Source organism: Lagopus leucura, unplaced genomic scaffold, assembly GCF_019238085.1.
Source record: "Lagopus leucura isolate 7727_CA_CO unplaced genomic scaffold, USGS_WTPT01 Super-Scaffold_739, whole genome shotgun sequence".
Classification (NCBI taxonomy): Eukaryota; Metazoa; Chordata; class Aves; order Galliformes; family Phasianidae; genus Lagopus; species Lagopus leucura.
Genome location: NW_024962255.1, coordinates 16,914,793 through 16,931,601, shown reverse-complemented (window position 1 = coordinate 16,931,601; position 16,809 = coordinate 16,914,793). Strand labels below are relative to the sequence as shown.

Sequence of the window (16,809 nt, the reverse complement as noted above, 5' to 3'; positions counted from 1 at the left end):
CCCAGCACACAGCAATTTTCTTTAAGGCAGGGGCTTCCTGTCAGACTTCAGCCAGTGTCCAAATTGGAACAAAATACAGCTCTGCTCCCACTGTCGAGGAAAAAGCACTTTACTTCCCCCATGAGATACGAATTATCTAAATAACACCAGTTGCTGCCAGGAGGCCTTACAACATCCGTCTGAAAATAGCACTTGCATAAACTTACCATTCAGTGTATTTATGCTGTTTCTCAACCAGCTTGAACACACAATTGAACATTATACACAAGCAATTGCTGGAGACAAGTAACTGCCTTGCTAACTCTAGGCCACATTGTTTACATGACAGCACGTCATGGCACAGACAAGACGGTTGCATGCAGAGGTACAAGCAAGAGAGAAGACAATGCAGGCATAGGCATTACTGGTGACAGAAGTTGTTTCACACTTAGTGATACTGGCACAACTGAAATCACAGCATGTAGCATAGGGGGTGGTCTTTGTGAGAAAACACAGGTGAGAGGGGAAGGAGCTCTAGCTGAAACCCAGGAGACCACTGCAGCCTGTGTTTCTTATCTGATCCCAGCTAGAGCTGGGCAAAAGCTCTACTCAGAGTGTGGAGACTCTATGCTTACTCTTTAGAGGGGAAAGATGGCTTCCCAGAGTTATGTGTGAACAAACTCAGCCATGCAATGTGACCACTCTGCTCTTCTAGTAGCCTACTGCCCCAAATAGCAGCCTGTGTTACCTGTGACCTGCCTGTGATTATTATTGTGTGGTTCTGAGCCCAGCTGCTGCACCACTGTCCTTTTGCCTCTCCTGCCTTCCCTGATGCAGGGCGTCTCTGTGCAGGAAAGATGGCTAGACAGAGGCTAGCTCCTGGTGTGCAGCGACAGCAGGACCACGTGCTGCTCTGTAGTGCCTGAAGCATCCCTGCTGCAGCAGGGAAGGTACAGGATGGGAACTGGAACAGTGCCAACAACGAGGGCTTGTGCCACCTTTTCCACTGGACAGAATGAAGCAGTGCTCTCTCCTTTGTGAGATCTAAGGCTTTGTAAAGCAAGGCCTCACCTTCCTGCTCTGGGCAGCACCTTGTTTCAGGATCCTGTTTACCCCACAGCAGTTGTGAGGAGCTGAGCCTCAGCCAGCAACACATTTTCCACCATCTCTCCCCTCCACAGATTTCAACAGAGAAGCTTGTAATTTTGTTTTTGCAGCTAAGCCTCAGTAACAATGGTCTGCTATTGAGCCAGGATCTCAAACAGGGTCTTTCCAAATGATTTAACAGAAGAACTTATGTACTTCTTGACATGCAGAACATTAAACATTTTTACCTACAGTCCATAACATGCTTCAGTTCTCACATTGGTAATGGGCTGTGTGTGCAATTCAAGTCTGCTAGCACATAGTTTCTTTTCTGGATTATAATTTAGCATATGGATTTCCTGTTTATGAAAATTTTAATTTAAGCTCTCAGGTCCCTGACATAAGCTATTTTCTCCTGCATAAGATAATGTTTTCAATGCTGTGAGTAGAGGGGAAATAAGCAACATCATTGTTCTGAGTTCAGCTGGAAAAGCTGAAGGCAAAGAGCTTATTCTCAATCCTGAATTAAGTAAAACTTCGAGTCAAGAACCATGGCAGTATCTCACCGAGAAGTCTTGTCCCCAGCAGCAGAAGCAGCTGATGGGAAACCACAATGCAAGAACCTGCAGATCCTAGCTGAAGTCTAAGCTCGCTGTGGGTTGTGTGACAGGGTCTCACAGCTCCCGCTGGGATCTTGCAATGGAATGACCCTCTTCTTCAGTTTGTCAGCACTACCACTGTCACTGTGTAGCTGTGACAGCTCTAGAGCCTGGCCAGAGCAGGGCTGATCCAGTGTTAGAAACTCTGAAGTCTGTTCCCTGACATTCAGACCTCAGAATATCAGTAACAGCTGCTTAAATTTCAGATCTCCTCCTAGTACACTGGGAGTAAACTCTCATTAATTATCTTGACTGAGGTGTTTATGTCCTATTTTTTCCAACATCTGAATCTTTAGTAACCAAAGAGGGTTACCAAAATGTTCTGGATGCAAATTACAACAGAACAAAGTTAGTGGTAACCATGTAGACGCAACTACTTTCTCCTTTCTGTCTCACACTAATGATTATATTCTGTTTTGTTAATCTGATTACCTCAACTTTTCCCCACAATTAAGAATGCAGGCATGTGGGGATGTGCATGTTTGTGGGGAACAACTTGCAATTTCCCATTCTGGATCCAAGTACTTCCAGAGCTCTGATGCCTTTATATCTTGGGAAAATATAGGTAAAAGCATTTTAAGTTGTCCTGTACAGAGACAGAAACCTAATGCAATACCTGGTTCCAAATTTCTAACTAGTCCAGAGGCACAGGGGCCAGAAGTTCTAGGTCTGTGATATCACACATCACTACGCTGGAGAAGAGCAGCCCCAGTTTTTCACATCACCAGTCTCTGGCAACAGTGGTGCCTGCGTTCAGCTGTTCTGACTATTCTAACAGTGGGAAAAACAACTGACAGTGATATAGTACTGTAGAAGCCAGACTGGGAACACTGGGCTGTTTGCTAGAAGCACTCAGACTGTGACTGGATGTTCTTGGGTGCCTGAGACCCTGGTACACTTGACCTGAGCAAGATTGGACAGATCCCATTCTGAGAAGATATGCAACTTGGGTTATTTCCCTGTACATATTCCACTCCCCAGTCTTCTGCTGCTTCTTTCCTCAGCTGATCTGGGGTCTGGGAGAGCAGTTCTTCCTGACTGGGTTCTTCCTCCTGTTAACCAGAATAAAGAGTGACCTGCATTGTCAGAAACACAACAGGAAGCCAAGCAACACTTTAGGGGAGAGACAAGGTGTCCATGATGCTTAAATAATATTTTCCACATTCTTCTAGAAACTAGTACAAGGCCATCAATCTGTTGAAGATCAAATACACTGTTGTAATGCTTTGATGAATACTGATTCAAGCAATGAACAGATGAAAAGAGCACCATCCCTTTCTGCCCTTTATAAGAATGTTGACAGGAATCCTGTGCCACTGCTCTTGAACAGAAATGATTAGACCATGCAAAATGACAACCCTGCCAACTTTATCTTGCATCAATGGGGATTTGAAAAGAAAAGGTGCTAATACATCCACTCATGCAGCAGGGTTGGTCACCAACCCTGAAGCTAGTTCAAATGTATAGTGGAGGGCTACCAACCTTCCTACTGTTATCCAGTGGCTTGCCCATCAAATCCTTCATTTTCAGCTTGTTTCTCTCCAGCACTTCTAGCTTGCTTACCACTGCATCAATCTTGGAGCCAATGCTGTGTATGGACTGTTCCAGATGCAGCACACGTTGCAGGAGTCTGGGGAAGACAGGGCATTTGCAACCTTTTTCTTGTTGTGACCACTAGGATTTGCAAGAGTTATCTCAAGGACAACAGGCTAGATCTCAAACAGGAATGAACGCTCCACATCAGAGATGTTCATTCATACTCAATGGACACAGAATTCCCTCCATAGTCAGGCCACAATGTAATCCCAATATTAATATTGCATCTGTCCCTCTTTTAATACAGCCCTATGTGAATTGCTCAGTGTTACTCAGTAGAAGAATCAGGATCTCCTGATTCTCTGAGGTATTTATCCCATACTATTCCTAAGGAAGAAACAGCCATGTGTTATTCTCAAACCTGGAGGATGACGGACAGTTAGGCTATAAACCAAGGGTATTTATTGCCCAGAGCCTTCTGTAAAGGTATCAACTTTTGCTAGCCATGTTTTCCAGGCTAACTCCCAATACAGAACATGACAGCATATTGTCTGTGGCCATCCAACAACAGCAGAGGTTATTCAAGAGGCAGAAAGCAATATTTCTCAGTCTGATTTTTTACAGCAATGGGCAAAACACATGACAAGAAATGACCTGATCTTTTCTGACCTGCTCATTCATGTGTGTGAAAGAGAAAAAAGGACCAGATCTTATTGCAACTGCTCAACACCAGTGCAAACAGCTACATCAGGGAGAAAAACAGTGGGGATCAGACCCTTGTTTATAGAAAGATTAAACTACGGCCAGCCCCAACATACACTTGGAACTCTTCTTCAGAGACCCAGCTGGCCTTATTGGCATGGTTATTCTTTGCTTCCACATAGGACAGATTCTCATCCAAGTTGTTGCCCCCATAGGATTTCCCTAAATTTTCAATCTCTGTATTCAGAGCAACCTGGAAGACAGATAAAGAAATTGTTGAGAAGTTGGATATTAACTCTGTATCAGATTCACTGTTAACCAAACACACAGATTCACAAGTAGGTCATGTACTCAGCTGCTGTTCAGACAGAGTTGGAGTTGTACTCTGCCTGCTTATTTTATATCACAAATCCAAAGATTCCTGAGGCCATCCTGGAGTGATCTCTACTGATTAGCAGAGCTTCATTCCTCACCTGTTTTTGGTTTGGGTTTTTTTTTGTTTGTTTGTTTTTTTACCCTTTTTGCCTCTAGGTCATGCTTCATCTGCTGCTGCTCCTCTTCATCAAGGATGTGGTTGCCATCTTTGTCAAACCTGGAGAAGGCTGCTGTGATCTCATGGTCCGCATGGCCCAGTCTGTGGAAGAACAAAAAGGTAAGGCTCAAGGCACCAGATTACGCGAGCCCTAACAGCACAGGAGCACCCCTTTTGAAATGAGTGTACTGCTGCCTCCTGCCAATGAGGAGCTTAAATATTCCACTTTTGAGGGAGACAGCAACACAACTCTATTTAGATCATGAGATTAAACATGTGAGAAGCTGTGATAACTCTTTTTTATGCATCTTTTATTGCCATAATCTGACTTAATTGCTCTCCAGGCCTTGAACATTACAGAGTTTAAATTACAAGTGTGACTGAGAGAAAGGGATAAAAAGACATCCCACAAGCTGACTCACTCACTCCTTCAAGCTGTTCTTGAAGTCCTCAAAGCCCAGTTCTTTTGTTCCATTCTGCAATGCTTTCTGCACATCAGAAATCCGTTCCTTTTTCAGCTTCAACCTCATAAGCGTCCGGTTGTAGCTCTGTTAACAAAGGTGTAAATGAATTCAGAACAGTGAAAAAATAAGAAAGGGTGTACAATGCAATATGGGTGAGCAGATGCTGATTGGTACAAGATTTTCAGTTTTAAAGCAGCACAGATACAATGCTACAGACTATGTCTCATTTATAAACCAGAGTCACCACTTCAAAGCAGCACCAACACTCTACCTCCATGAAAAAACTTGCCATCTGCTTTTCTCCTCCCAAGCCTCACTTTAACCAAGCTCCCAGTCATAAACTGCTTAAGACATTCTCTCAAATATCATTCTTTGCAGAATACTGGTCCTACAGCATAGACAGCAGAGAACCTTCAGGACCATTTCTGGAATTTGTCCATGGGAAATCCAGATGTAACCCAGCAGATTCACACTACTGTAAAATGCTAAGATCAGCAAAATAGAACCTGTTGTTTCATTTGCTATTGATCAAAGAGCACTGTATAAAGGACTGATGGAGCTTTGTGTGTGTGTGTGTACATATATATATAGTCTAGGGAAGAAAAGTTGTTGAGAAACTTTTCTGGCATACTTAAGCAACAGGATTCCCTCAACTCTTGCTTTCTCATCCTCCCATTGCCTAAGAATCTGGGAACTTGATCTATTCTTGAAGGGATATGACTTCTGTTGCTGTTCTGCATATCAGTAAGTGGATCTGGAAACCAGTTTTTTCTACAGTAAGTTCAACACAGGTCAGGAACTCCAAGAAAATGTTTCAGGATTTGGCTAGAAAGTAACACAGTTTTTGCTATTCATCACCTGCTTCAAGATGTCTGAGAGCTGCAGCTCATCCTTCTGGCTTGAAAGCTCCTCCTTGACTTCTGAGTAGGTATCATTGATGATGGCCAGAAACATGTTCTAAAGAAATAGGAAAAAAAGAGTTTAGCCTGAGACACTTTGCCCACCCCAGCAGGTGAGGCAGCAAGATACCAACATAGCTGTGCAGGGCTCAGTTAAACAAGTCGCTGTTCTCACATGGGGCAATACCTTAGGAAAAGGGAAGGACTGGGGAGGAAAGCTGATAGCTAAAGCAGTGGCCAAAGGTACATTTATTCTCAGCTCAGACACCACCTCCAGTAGCCTCTCCTACAATATCTTAAGCTACATTTACACTCTTGACAGTATTTAATTTAATGAACATCCCTCTGCATCCATTACCTAGGAAGTCAGAGAGGGGGGATTGAGGGGTCTCTCAAACACTGCTGTCAAATAGAGGTAAGGAGGCCTTTCTTGCTTACCAGGAGCACAAAGAAAACAAAGAACACGTAGGTGACGAAATAAACAGGCCCAAGGACCCTGTTGGCATTGTCAATAGAATTGTAGTCAAAGTCACCAAGAATGATCCGAAATTGCGTGAAGCTGGGGGAAAGGAAGAACACAAGGTCACACATAGGCATATATGTTTACCTTACTTCCTAAAGACAGTCCTGAGAAGAACTCTAAACTTGCCTGCAGCCAAGATGGTCCAAAGCAGGGTCCAAGACTCTGAGAGAGGGACCATTTCTTATAGTCTCCCTAAAAGCAGAACCTGGGTGCCAGAGGTCTACGAGCATAGGCAGAAAACCACTGCTATACCACATAACTCCCACATATTGCCCTAGAGAGCACGTGAGCTGAAGGATTGTCCAAGACCAGCATTCTTAACCTGCTTCATTGACAGTCTCTTCTGCAGGTGCTCATCTACTCGCTGTTCATCCCCCATCTAAGATGTCCTGACATAATCTGTGAAGCTTCTCTGGAAACTGACCGCTGAAACAGCCCTGATAAATAGACACATGCAGACAGACATACTGCAACTAGGAGGAAAAAAATAGGGGGGCATGCAGGGAGGCATGCAGAAAGAAGACACACAAGTGGTGTGCAAGGAAAAGAATCTTGAGATCTTGCAGCCTGTCTGAGGAGTCCAAAGCTCCATTTTGGATTCTTTTGGTCTATATGAGAGAGTTGGGAATGTCCTTCAGGTCTAAGAGAGAGGAATATAGTATTGCTTCCACTTCTTTGATTTAATTTGTTCCCATTCAGTAATGTTGAAATGTTTCCCTCTGGTAATAAATATCTTTTTATTTCTTTTGCTTTGAAAAATGTCTACTTCGTCTTCTTTAGACTACTATTCGACTTACAAAACATCATGCTGAATGTGTTAAAATAAACATATTAGGACTATCAACCTTCAGAAAGACCTGTTATTTTGAAGCAGATATGCCATAATATTAAAATCAGATATAAACTACATAAAATATTATGTATTTTAAAGGCAGTTACCAAATATACTCTATCGTATTTAATATATTGAATATTTCTAACATCATATTTTATATCAAACAAATTAATAATAGAAGTAGTTTCTGACTTTTTCCTGTTTCAGTGCTTAAAGCTATCATACTGACTAATGCATTACTTCCAATCTTTCCTTTTGAAGTCCTGAAGCAAGAAATAATATTTTTACCAAATCTTCCTTTACATTAAAATACACCACCTGAGGAAAAATGAGAAAGTTTTCAAGCAGCTGTTGTGCAGACACTGAAATTATGTGATCAGTGGCTCTATTTGGAAGCCACAACATTTCAAAGCACCAGAGCTTCTATCTGGACCTCTTCTTTATTAGAGAAATAACACTGGGCTTACCTCACAACACCTATTTTGAGGAATTTAGTTCCTACCACCAAAATAGAGAAGTTGAACATAAGTAGACCAAAAGCTACCTGCTGTTGTATAAAACCAGAAATCTGTTAATGTCTCAGCAGCAGACAACATCATTCTGTTACCTCAGTGGCCCCACAGGAGATCGGAAGGTGACAGATTGGTGAGGAGAGCAGTAACTACACTGTTCACTATCAGCTGAGCTATGATGCTTTTGTGCAGAATTGTTGTAAGTTACGCTGCATGCCAAGTGCTGTTGCTGTACCCAGCAATGCCACATCAAAAGATGTCTATATTACTGACAAACAAAACTGCTCACTAAACTGTCAGGCTGGGATTTCTGTTGAATCAAAAGGCTGTGAAGAGTCTCAAAGCATCAGCTGCTCACATCCCTGCTGATAATCACTAGACAATCAAATCTGTTACCTTCAATTTTCTCACTGTGTTCCTTTGTCCATGATGACATTACGAATGTGGGACTATGATCCACTTTTTAGCTATTGTGGTTTTAGTACATGAGAGATAACAGGTATCCACCCGACAATCAAATTTGCAGTTGGGAATAGGTTGGAAAGCAGTTAAAATTCTTTAGACAACAGCTGGCAACAGTGAAAACTTAATTATGGCCAATACACTTACATGCATTTAACAAAGGTACTGAAGTTTTCCACTTGTGTCCCAAAAAGAAGGTAACCCAACTGGGCATAAGCAAAGAAGACAATAAAGAACATAATGGCAAAGCCCAGAATGTCCTTGGCACAACGTGCCAACGTGGAGGACAGCTGAGTCATTGTTTTGTTAAAGCTAATATACTTGAATATCTGCAAGAAAGAAAAAAAAATAGGGACAAAGTTAGGTCAAACCATCAGCAAAGTCAATCTCTCTCCTTCACACATATGCTTACTAAAGCACCAAGGAGATAGCCAGGCTGAGGGAATAGTGGCCTAGAGTTCAGGATGTTTGCCCCAGACATGCTACCACTTTCCTATGAGGTGATAAACATAAGAATTTCCTCCCTGCCACAAATGAAAATATAAAGAGGATACACATCTTGACGATAGTGAGGATCCCTAAGTACAGCATAGCCTTCCATCACACCAACATGCTTTCATTGACATGCAGGATGCCTATCAACAGACAAGTCACCTCCAGTTGTTGGGTAGTGATAGTGAAAACAGTACATGATGGACAAAATTGCACTGTACTCAGCATTTAATTAAAAAAAAAAAAAAAAAAAAAAAAAGTCTTTTACACAACTTCCGAGCTCATTTCCCTGTTTATCTCCACATAACTGGATTCAGAAAGTAAGAATCACAGAATCACAGAATTGTAGGGGTTGGAAGGGACCTCCAGAGATCATCGAGTCCAACCCCCCTGCCAAAGCAGGTTCCCTACACCAGGTAGCACAGGTAGGCATCCAGGCAGGTCTTGAAGGTGAAAAAGGTGAAAAGCTGTCTGGATTAACTATGAAATTGAGCTTATGCCACTTAGAGAAATAATTCCCTGTTTTATAACTGTTAGCCTCATTCACTCAGATGAAAGAATTAATCCCAAGCTATCTAGAGGAAGAGGTATGAGTCTGAAACCCTGGCACTTTCCTTACAATACCTTGATCCACGCGAAGAATAAGTTGACTGCATTCATATTATTGTACTGAGTCTGCCAGAATGCTAGGAACTCAAAGTCCGCGTAGGTTTCAGGATGTTTCAGCAGCTCCCCCAACAGTCTGTTCACCTCTATGGTACGAAAGATGTGAAATCCAATAGCAACAATGGAGAGCTGTAAAAATGAAGGATCTGCAGTGACTAGAGAAGTTAACATGCCACAGAATTCCTTAGTGTCACAGTTCATAAGTCTACTGGTGAGGATGTAAACAAGACTGTAATGCAGTGGATTACCTTACTCCCTTACTTCACAACCTCAAAAGCATGATTAAGAATTTTCTTCTAATACCTGACAGATGAACGTACGTCTATTTTGCTGGTCCATTTTTCTATAAGAGCAAAATATGTGCCAGTTCTTATCTAGATGAGTTTCTCCTTTCTTTCATTAGTTCTGTTTTTCATACCCTTCAGCCAAAGAAAAAAAAAGAAAGCGTGCAAGCATCCTCACCAGAATGACAACCACATCCAAGATGTTCCATATGCTGGTAAAGTACTGAAGCCTGTGGATACGCAGCTCCAAAATCTCCTCCACCACATAGTAGAAGATGAAGACACAGAAAATAACTTCACAGGCAACAATGAAGAAATCCCATGCGCTGACATATCGTATAAGCTTGACTGTCCGGATTTGCCAGGAGGGAATGGCACCACCAGTGGCTGGAAACTCCACCACTAACCTTCAAGGGGAAAAGAAAATACTGATAATTAGAAAGGGGAAATGGAGGCATCAAACTTGAGAATGAGATACCCGCCACACTATGTGTGGAAGAGTTGTGTGGGTGTTTATGCTTTCTTTTTTCTGATGCTTCACTACTCATGACCGGAAAGAATGAAAGGCCAAGAAGGGTGACTAGTAGTGTCAGGAAAACTAAGTCTAATCCACACAGTATCTACTGATGCCATCCAGTCCTACAACCAGTTGCAGACAAGGTTATTTTTGCATTTTAAGACACTACAGCATCAAGAAAAAAGTAAGAGGCAGTAGAATTTCCAGTGGGACTCAGCCTACCTCAGAACACAGAACAGATTGATATTTGCATTATACACCGAGAAATCAATGAAGACAACTCGTGTCCCCCGATCCAACCACAATTTCTCCTTCAAGACTTGCAGGGCTTCAGCACTCTCTTCTCTGGTCAACTTGAGGTCTATGTAGTATCCTCCCCCACTGTAACTGGTTAGTCTTCCCCAGTGAGATGAGCCACCCAGCTCTTCCTCAGAATGGTACCTCCACCTGCAACAGATTATCTATGAGCAAAGGCATCGCTTACCACCCACAGCCTGGGATACAACCTTGCGGCCAGGAGAAATGAAACCATTTCTTCAAAATATAGAGCAGTTAATCAAAGAGTTAGCACTTAACTCCTGTTCCAGGGCTGAGCCTACATCAGTCCTTCACTGTCAATAGATTACTGATCTAGTGACTTTCAGTAGTGACAGAACACAACTTATCGTATTATGGAGTGAAATTTCTGCAGGTTCACTGACTATGCTACCTTACTTGTTTGGAGGAGGTTACTCCAAGGATCTGCTATATTGCCTTCTAACATGTGGCATACAGCCCTCTGCTTTGAGCACACTTGCACGACTTTATGAACAACAGTTTCTCTTTCACAGCTTCTCAAGCTGCAAGTAAGGAGTTATTAAACTGCAGCTGCTCCACAGCATTACAGAGGAAAATCCACACTGAACTGCATGAATCACAAGTAAGGGGGGGAAAAAAAAAAAAGACCACCCAACCCACTATCTAAGTGTGAGGCTGGTTTTATGTGCTACCTTCCATTTCAATTAGAAATTAGAAGGGCTGGGTCTTAAGAAAGTGATTCGGATATCTCTTAAGAAAAAAAAAAAAAATTGCTAGGAAAATCTTGGAAAAATATTATCAAGATGAAAGCGGTACATTCTCTTAAAAACAGACAAAATGTCTGTTCTAATTCTTTACCTTTAACTGCAAGGGAAATTCCAGCATTCAGCAGATCTTACTTTAAACAGAAGTGAATAATTTGCATCAATAAAAAATAAAAATAGAAATCACAGACTTTTTAATTCTGAACAGTAGAAGGTGTACTTACGCTGTTCCATTGATGAGTCCAAAGGAGACTTTTTCCTCTTTGTCTTCTGAGTATACATCATAGCAGCCTGAGATCTCCTCTTTGAAGTCATCATGAACCACACAGGAGTTGTTCTTCACCTTCAGCTGTCGCATGCGTGGGACACCCAGTAGCAGGTTCTCGTAATAGATGTATGACTGAGTGTTGTGCGCCGCTAGGGACTCATTGTTGTACCACTTTGTCCAGTAAAGATTATCCAGAAGAGGACCTTGTGCATACTGCATGAGAGGGAGAAGAGAGGAATTTTCTCGGCCTGGACTTGAGATGGTAAGACCTGACCCACGCTGCTCTACTCCCCGAGGTGGGAAGTAGTAGAACTTGTGTCGGATATATGCTAAGGATGGGAGCACACATACAGGGCTGGGTGGAATTGCAAGACAGAAGAGGGATGCTGAGCAGCAGGTTGCTTTGTTAGCTCCTCACAGGTTTGTAACATGCTTTCTGCACCTTGTGCTAATGAAGAGACAAGGGCTCTGCAAGTCTTTTTGTCTCTTCCTCTTTGGTGAACACAAGTTTTGAGGAACTGTCTTGGCATAAGGTATGAATTACAAAGACAGGGCGGACCAGCTCCCTGGAAATGCTGGGGGGAAGCAACAGTGTCACAGTTCATTGTCCTATTTTAATACATCAGAGAAAGACAAAGATAGCTGACAATGAATTTCTGGCTGACTGTCAGAGATAAGTGGTTGCAATATCTCAACAACATTCACTGTGACCCAATATTATTCCTTCTCCAGTTCTTTGATAAAAACACACTGGATTCCAAACATTTTTTCCAACTTTATTTTCTTTCACAACAGTTAGTGCAAATTTTAATCCAGCTTCTTCATTAAAAAATCTACAGGTCAGACAAGCCCAGGCATAAATTACAGGCAGGTTAAGCATGCTGTTCCCACAGTTACTCATAAAAATGGAAATAAGATTATTGCTAGGAGACAAACATGAAGATATTAGACTGTAGGATTCAAAGCCATTTCTAACACGAGAAAGCCTGGAATAAATCACTTGGACTGTCTGGGTCTGAACTCATTACGTGTACAAGTGTAGCAGTTTCTTTTTGTTATGTCCTGGCTTGTTTGGCTGATAAATTCTGGACTCTAATCGATACAAGTAACACTCAGACTGGCCAATATTCTGGCCACAGCGCTAAGAGCAGTATAATATATTTTAAGCCTGTGGATATTCTGCATGCATATGACAAACTATTGCTAACAGCTAGCAAGCAGTAAAATGTTTTGCTGAAAGCATTAAGCAGCACATTCGGGAGGAACTGAATATCCCAGCCTCACTGATATTTCTTTGGCTCACCATGCCAGGCCACGAGTGTACTCACCACCCAGAAGTCAGCCATGCTGCCAATGGACTGGAAGGAGACACGGTTGTCCGAAGAGCTCTGCAGGAATAGCTCAGACATCACTTTTGTGTAGTAATAGGCACTGGAACTTGTCATACCATATGTCACTAGGAGAAAAGAAAAGGGCCGCCCTTACACCTAAATCTTGGAGCCATATATATATACATATATAGACACACACACGTTCATTTTCTGTGCAGTTTATTCTATGTAAATAAGCTGAGCAAGACGCAAGTGATGAGACCTTGGGAATGCAAGTCACATAACTTTTTGCTTGCTTAAGGATCTACAACTTCATTTGCCGCATGCTCTAGAATTTAAACCATCAGACTGACAGATTTTAGGTATTTAAAGGCCAGAGAAGACCACTGGATAATATAACTTATTCTCCTGGATAACATTATCTTTCCTCCCTCAGAGAAAAACTCTGAGAGAAGTCTTTCTCAGAACATCATTCTGGAGATGTACTTTGAATGCACCTCAGTTTTGATCTAAATTTATGAAGGTATATAGAAACTATCCATGTTCCTGAGTGGAACGCTCTATGTAAGTTTTCACATACTAAAAAACCTCAAAATGTCCCTGAACATGTTGTTTCAACTCTCCAGGACTCCTCTCTGTGGAAGAGCATTCATCATGGTGATCACTAAGAACATGTCCAACTACTGAAAGGGTATCACAAAAATAAAGCAGCTGACGTTTAGCATCCAATGCTTCTATATGAATCACTGTGCGACCACGTGTACGCCTGTGTGCACATCCTAGTTCTTTAGGAAGCACTATCTCCCTGGGTCAGTGCGATAGTACCTCAGATTGGCACTGTCTGTTTATCTCTCCTGCCATAGGGCCCATGAAATATAACCCTTTCCACTGCTTCATGCCTCAGCTGCTAATTTGCGATAACGAATGAAACTTCCCAAAAAACCACACAGACATTGTTCTAACCCCACAAAGCCCATTAGCATTCAGTACAGCGCCGCATTAAATCCACCCAAGAACAACATGAGCTGCCATCTGCACTATCGCTTCAGCAGCCCTACCAGTCTCAGAGAGGAATATCTCTCAGAACCCTGTGTCTCTGATCCCAAGAAGTTTCTAAAGCTGCTGTCTTACGCTTGAACGTTTTCTGTAGAACAAGAACTTTGCACCGATTCTCCCCAGACTCTGTGACGTCAACAGCTGGAACTGATAACACAGCTTTGGAAACACTGCTTAAACCTAGCAGGTTTAACCAGTTTAGAGCAATTTTCAGCTTTTTCACTTGTGCAGAGCTATTCTTTAGGTTAACAACACACCCACATGCTGCAGTGGGTATTCGTACAATAAATTTAACCTGTACAGCAGGATGAGGAAGTCTAATAACAAAGCCCCCCATGTGTTGCACACCAGTGAGATACGTTACTTACGCAGACATATGTCCACCAAGAACACAATGTAGACTAGGAGCTCTCGTAGAGTAGTCTTCACATAAAGTTCTCTGTTTTCAGCTGTATTCTCAGTTAGCGTAGTGCCCCACAGACCTTTGGGATGTAAGGAAAGAAATGGAGAGTTTGATGACCATTCTCAAAGGCTACGTGAGGAGCTCTATTTCCAAAGAATGACATTTCCCTTTTTTGTTGTTGTTGTTTTGGTTTTTTGTTTTGTTTTGCTAAACCCCTCCAGCTTCCTGCCTGAATTCAGCGAGGACCGATCTTTTCCTGCCTGTTTTTCAGCTTACTTCTTGCAGAAATTCAGTCTTTCTCATAAGTTCTCTAGGAATTATGTAATTTCATCAGTCACGCACATGCCAACATCTTACCTTCTAGTAAGGACTTCTATACTGAACTGCATCTGACGTTCACTTTACAGTTATTAGCTCTTTTTAGAGTATGATGAACTGCCAAGCTCAAAATATCTGTCCCTTACTTGTTCACAAACTCTCAGATATTTGGTATGCTATAAGACTCAATCAAATAGCTCAACTCAATATTTTCAGCATAAAATATAAAGCCAAATTGTCTTCAGGATGTCCGTCAATGGAACTACGCTGACTTCAATAAAATATGCCAATTTATACCAGTTAATGTTCTGATTCCTTCACACGGTGAAAGGAACTCATAAAATGTCATTAGGATTGATCAAAAAGACAGGAACACTTCCTTTTAAAGAAACTTCAATATTTTGGTTTTGAAGAACCGCCAGACACCTTTAATGACTCTGCTTGTTCTTGCATAATGGCTTTACATCGTAATTTCAGAAACTTTTTTTGCAGTTAAAAGGCAGAAGAACTTCCACTTGAAAGCCTGGTGATGGAATCTGTATCAATAATAACCACAGACTCTGTGTTTTCAGCACCTCCTAGAGAGCTCAGCCCTGGTACTCATCCCCAGCGGGGCACAACAACCATCTTCCTGCAAGCCAGGATCAAAGGCAGCACATCTGAAGTCATCCCTGGCAAAGGAAGGAGTTGGGCTCTTTGCTCTGGCGCAAGCAAAAGTGCTGCAGTGGCCTGTGAACATTCACCTCCATCCTGTTGATAGCTCTTTGGCATCTCAACAAAGTAGAGAGCTTTTTTGTACTTTCAGATGTCATACTGACTTTCTCAGCATCCGCGCTCACTCTTGGACAGACTGCTCTAGCCATACCAAGCCGAGCAGTGGAAATGAGCACCTACACGAGGTGTGGATTTATTCTACTGCAAATGAGGAGCATGTGGTCTATGAGAACTTCCATAATGGAAAGAAAAACAAAATAAAACAAAACTGTGGGAAACAACAGGGCAGACACATTACCAAAAGTGACAACAATAAGACTGAGACAGTACAAAGAAAGCACCCTTCTCTGAGTAGCTGGCCTAAGTTTCACTGTTGTCATTGGACCCCTGATGATTTCAGTCTTATTCTCATTTTTCTGTGTAATAAACAATGAAAGACAAGAAAACGTGAGCAGTGCAACCAAAGGAATTTAAAGGGCAAGAACTTTGAGTGTGAGGGGCTTGTTGATAAGGACAATCTGTTCAGGTCACTTAAATTACCCCCTTCATCTCTAGATATGACTATACCACAATATTTCAGGTTTTTTTTTTTTTTTTTCCTCCCCCCCCAACCCCCAACATGAGGCAGGGAACCCCCAGTGTCCACATGTTGAGAATAGAGATATCCCTATGAGATCAGTTGAGCCATTTCTGCTGCCTGTCCCAACCTTTGGACCTCACCTGCCCAGCTCTGGTCTATCCTACAACCCTACTGTTTACTAACCTTGCTGGTGGGAAACACTGCTGCAACTACCATAAAAGAAGGGAATGCTGCACTGTCCTGATCTCTATTTTCATTTGCACACTCCAATTTCAAAAACTGAATTTTGCTGATAAAGTATGGATTTATTTTTTCTTTTTCTTAACCTACCAACCCCAGCCTGCATTGCTCCTTGGTAAACCAGAGATCTCTATACACCTCTGCTCTGGCTTCTTTGTCAATTAACAATGCTAGACTGTAAATGTAAGGACAGCTGTCGTTCACGCAATGTGGATGCTCCTTCCAGGTCAGCTAAAGATGATGCCTGGAGTAAAACCCGTCTATACTGAGCACGTTCCTGCTCTATACAGGTATTATGCAGCTCCTACCTTCTGCAACCCCACACTTCCCACCCAAGTATCATTGCTTTTCCCAAGGGCTAGTAAATCCAAACTACTGAGATGTCAGAGCTTTACCTCGGATGCCTCTGAGGATGTAGAAGCAGCACTTGAGGAAAGAACTTGTCTTCTCCTCCATAGTTTTGTTCTGTTCCTCCTGGTATGGCACCGGATCCCTCGCCTCTTCAAAACTCTCATAGGGATTCTCCAGAATTGATTTGGGATTGTAGATGGCTCGAATCTTCAAGGAGGTAGAGGGCGAGCCATTGTAGACAGGATTATCCCAGGCTTTCTTCCCCACAGCCTCCAGTTCATGCTCCTCTGGAGATCGAAAGCGGCTCTCAACTCTGTTGCTCAGGTGAGAAGAACTCAT

At 42.3% G+C, this 16,809-nt stretch overlaps 1 protein-coding gene across 1 annotated transcript; it reads right to left on the bottom strand.

Annotated features, from left to right (window-relative positions):
• Window positions 1-2,349: 2,349 nt before the first annotated feature.
• Window positions 2,350-16,809, bottom strand: PKD2L1 (polycystin 2 like 1, transient receptor potential cation channel). Its single transcript, XM_042863144.1, has 15 exons — window positions 16,515-16,809; window positions 14,233-14,346; window positions 12,806-12,933; window positions 11,434-11,690; window positions 10,371-10,595; window positions 9,810-10,038; window positions 9,306-9,476; window positions 8,337-8,518; window positions 6,296-6,416; window positions 5,817-5,915; window positions 4,921-5,042; window positions 4,479-4,596; window positions 4,079-4,215; window positions 3,207-3,354; window positions 2,350-2,776 (listed from the first exon to the last, which is right to left on the bottom strand). Exons 1-15 carry the CDS (start codon window positions 16,807-16,809, stop codon window positions 2,567-2,569), a joined length of 2,556 nt encoding a protein of 851 aa, XP_042719078.1. The 3' UTR covers window positions 2,350-2,566.

What these genes read in the sequence shown, in the direction of transcription:
- PKD2L1 (XM_042863144.1), bottom strand. Translation starts at nt 16,809, where the DNA reads ATGAGTTCTTCTCACCTGAGCAACAGAGTTGAGAGCCGCTTTCGATCT. An exon ending in CTTGGTGGACATATGTCTGC is followed by an intron (nt 12,934 to 14,232) that starts GTAAGTAACGTA and finishes CTTTTCTCCTAG; the next exon opens with TGACATATGGTATGACAAGT. An exon ending in TCTCAGACATCTTGAAGCAG is followed by an intron (nt 5,043 to 5,816) that starts GTGATGAATAGC and finishes CTTTGTTAACAG; the next exon opens with AGCTACAACCGGACGCTTAT.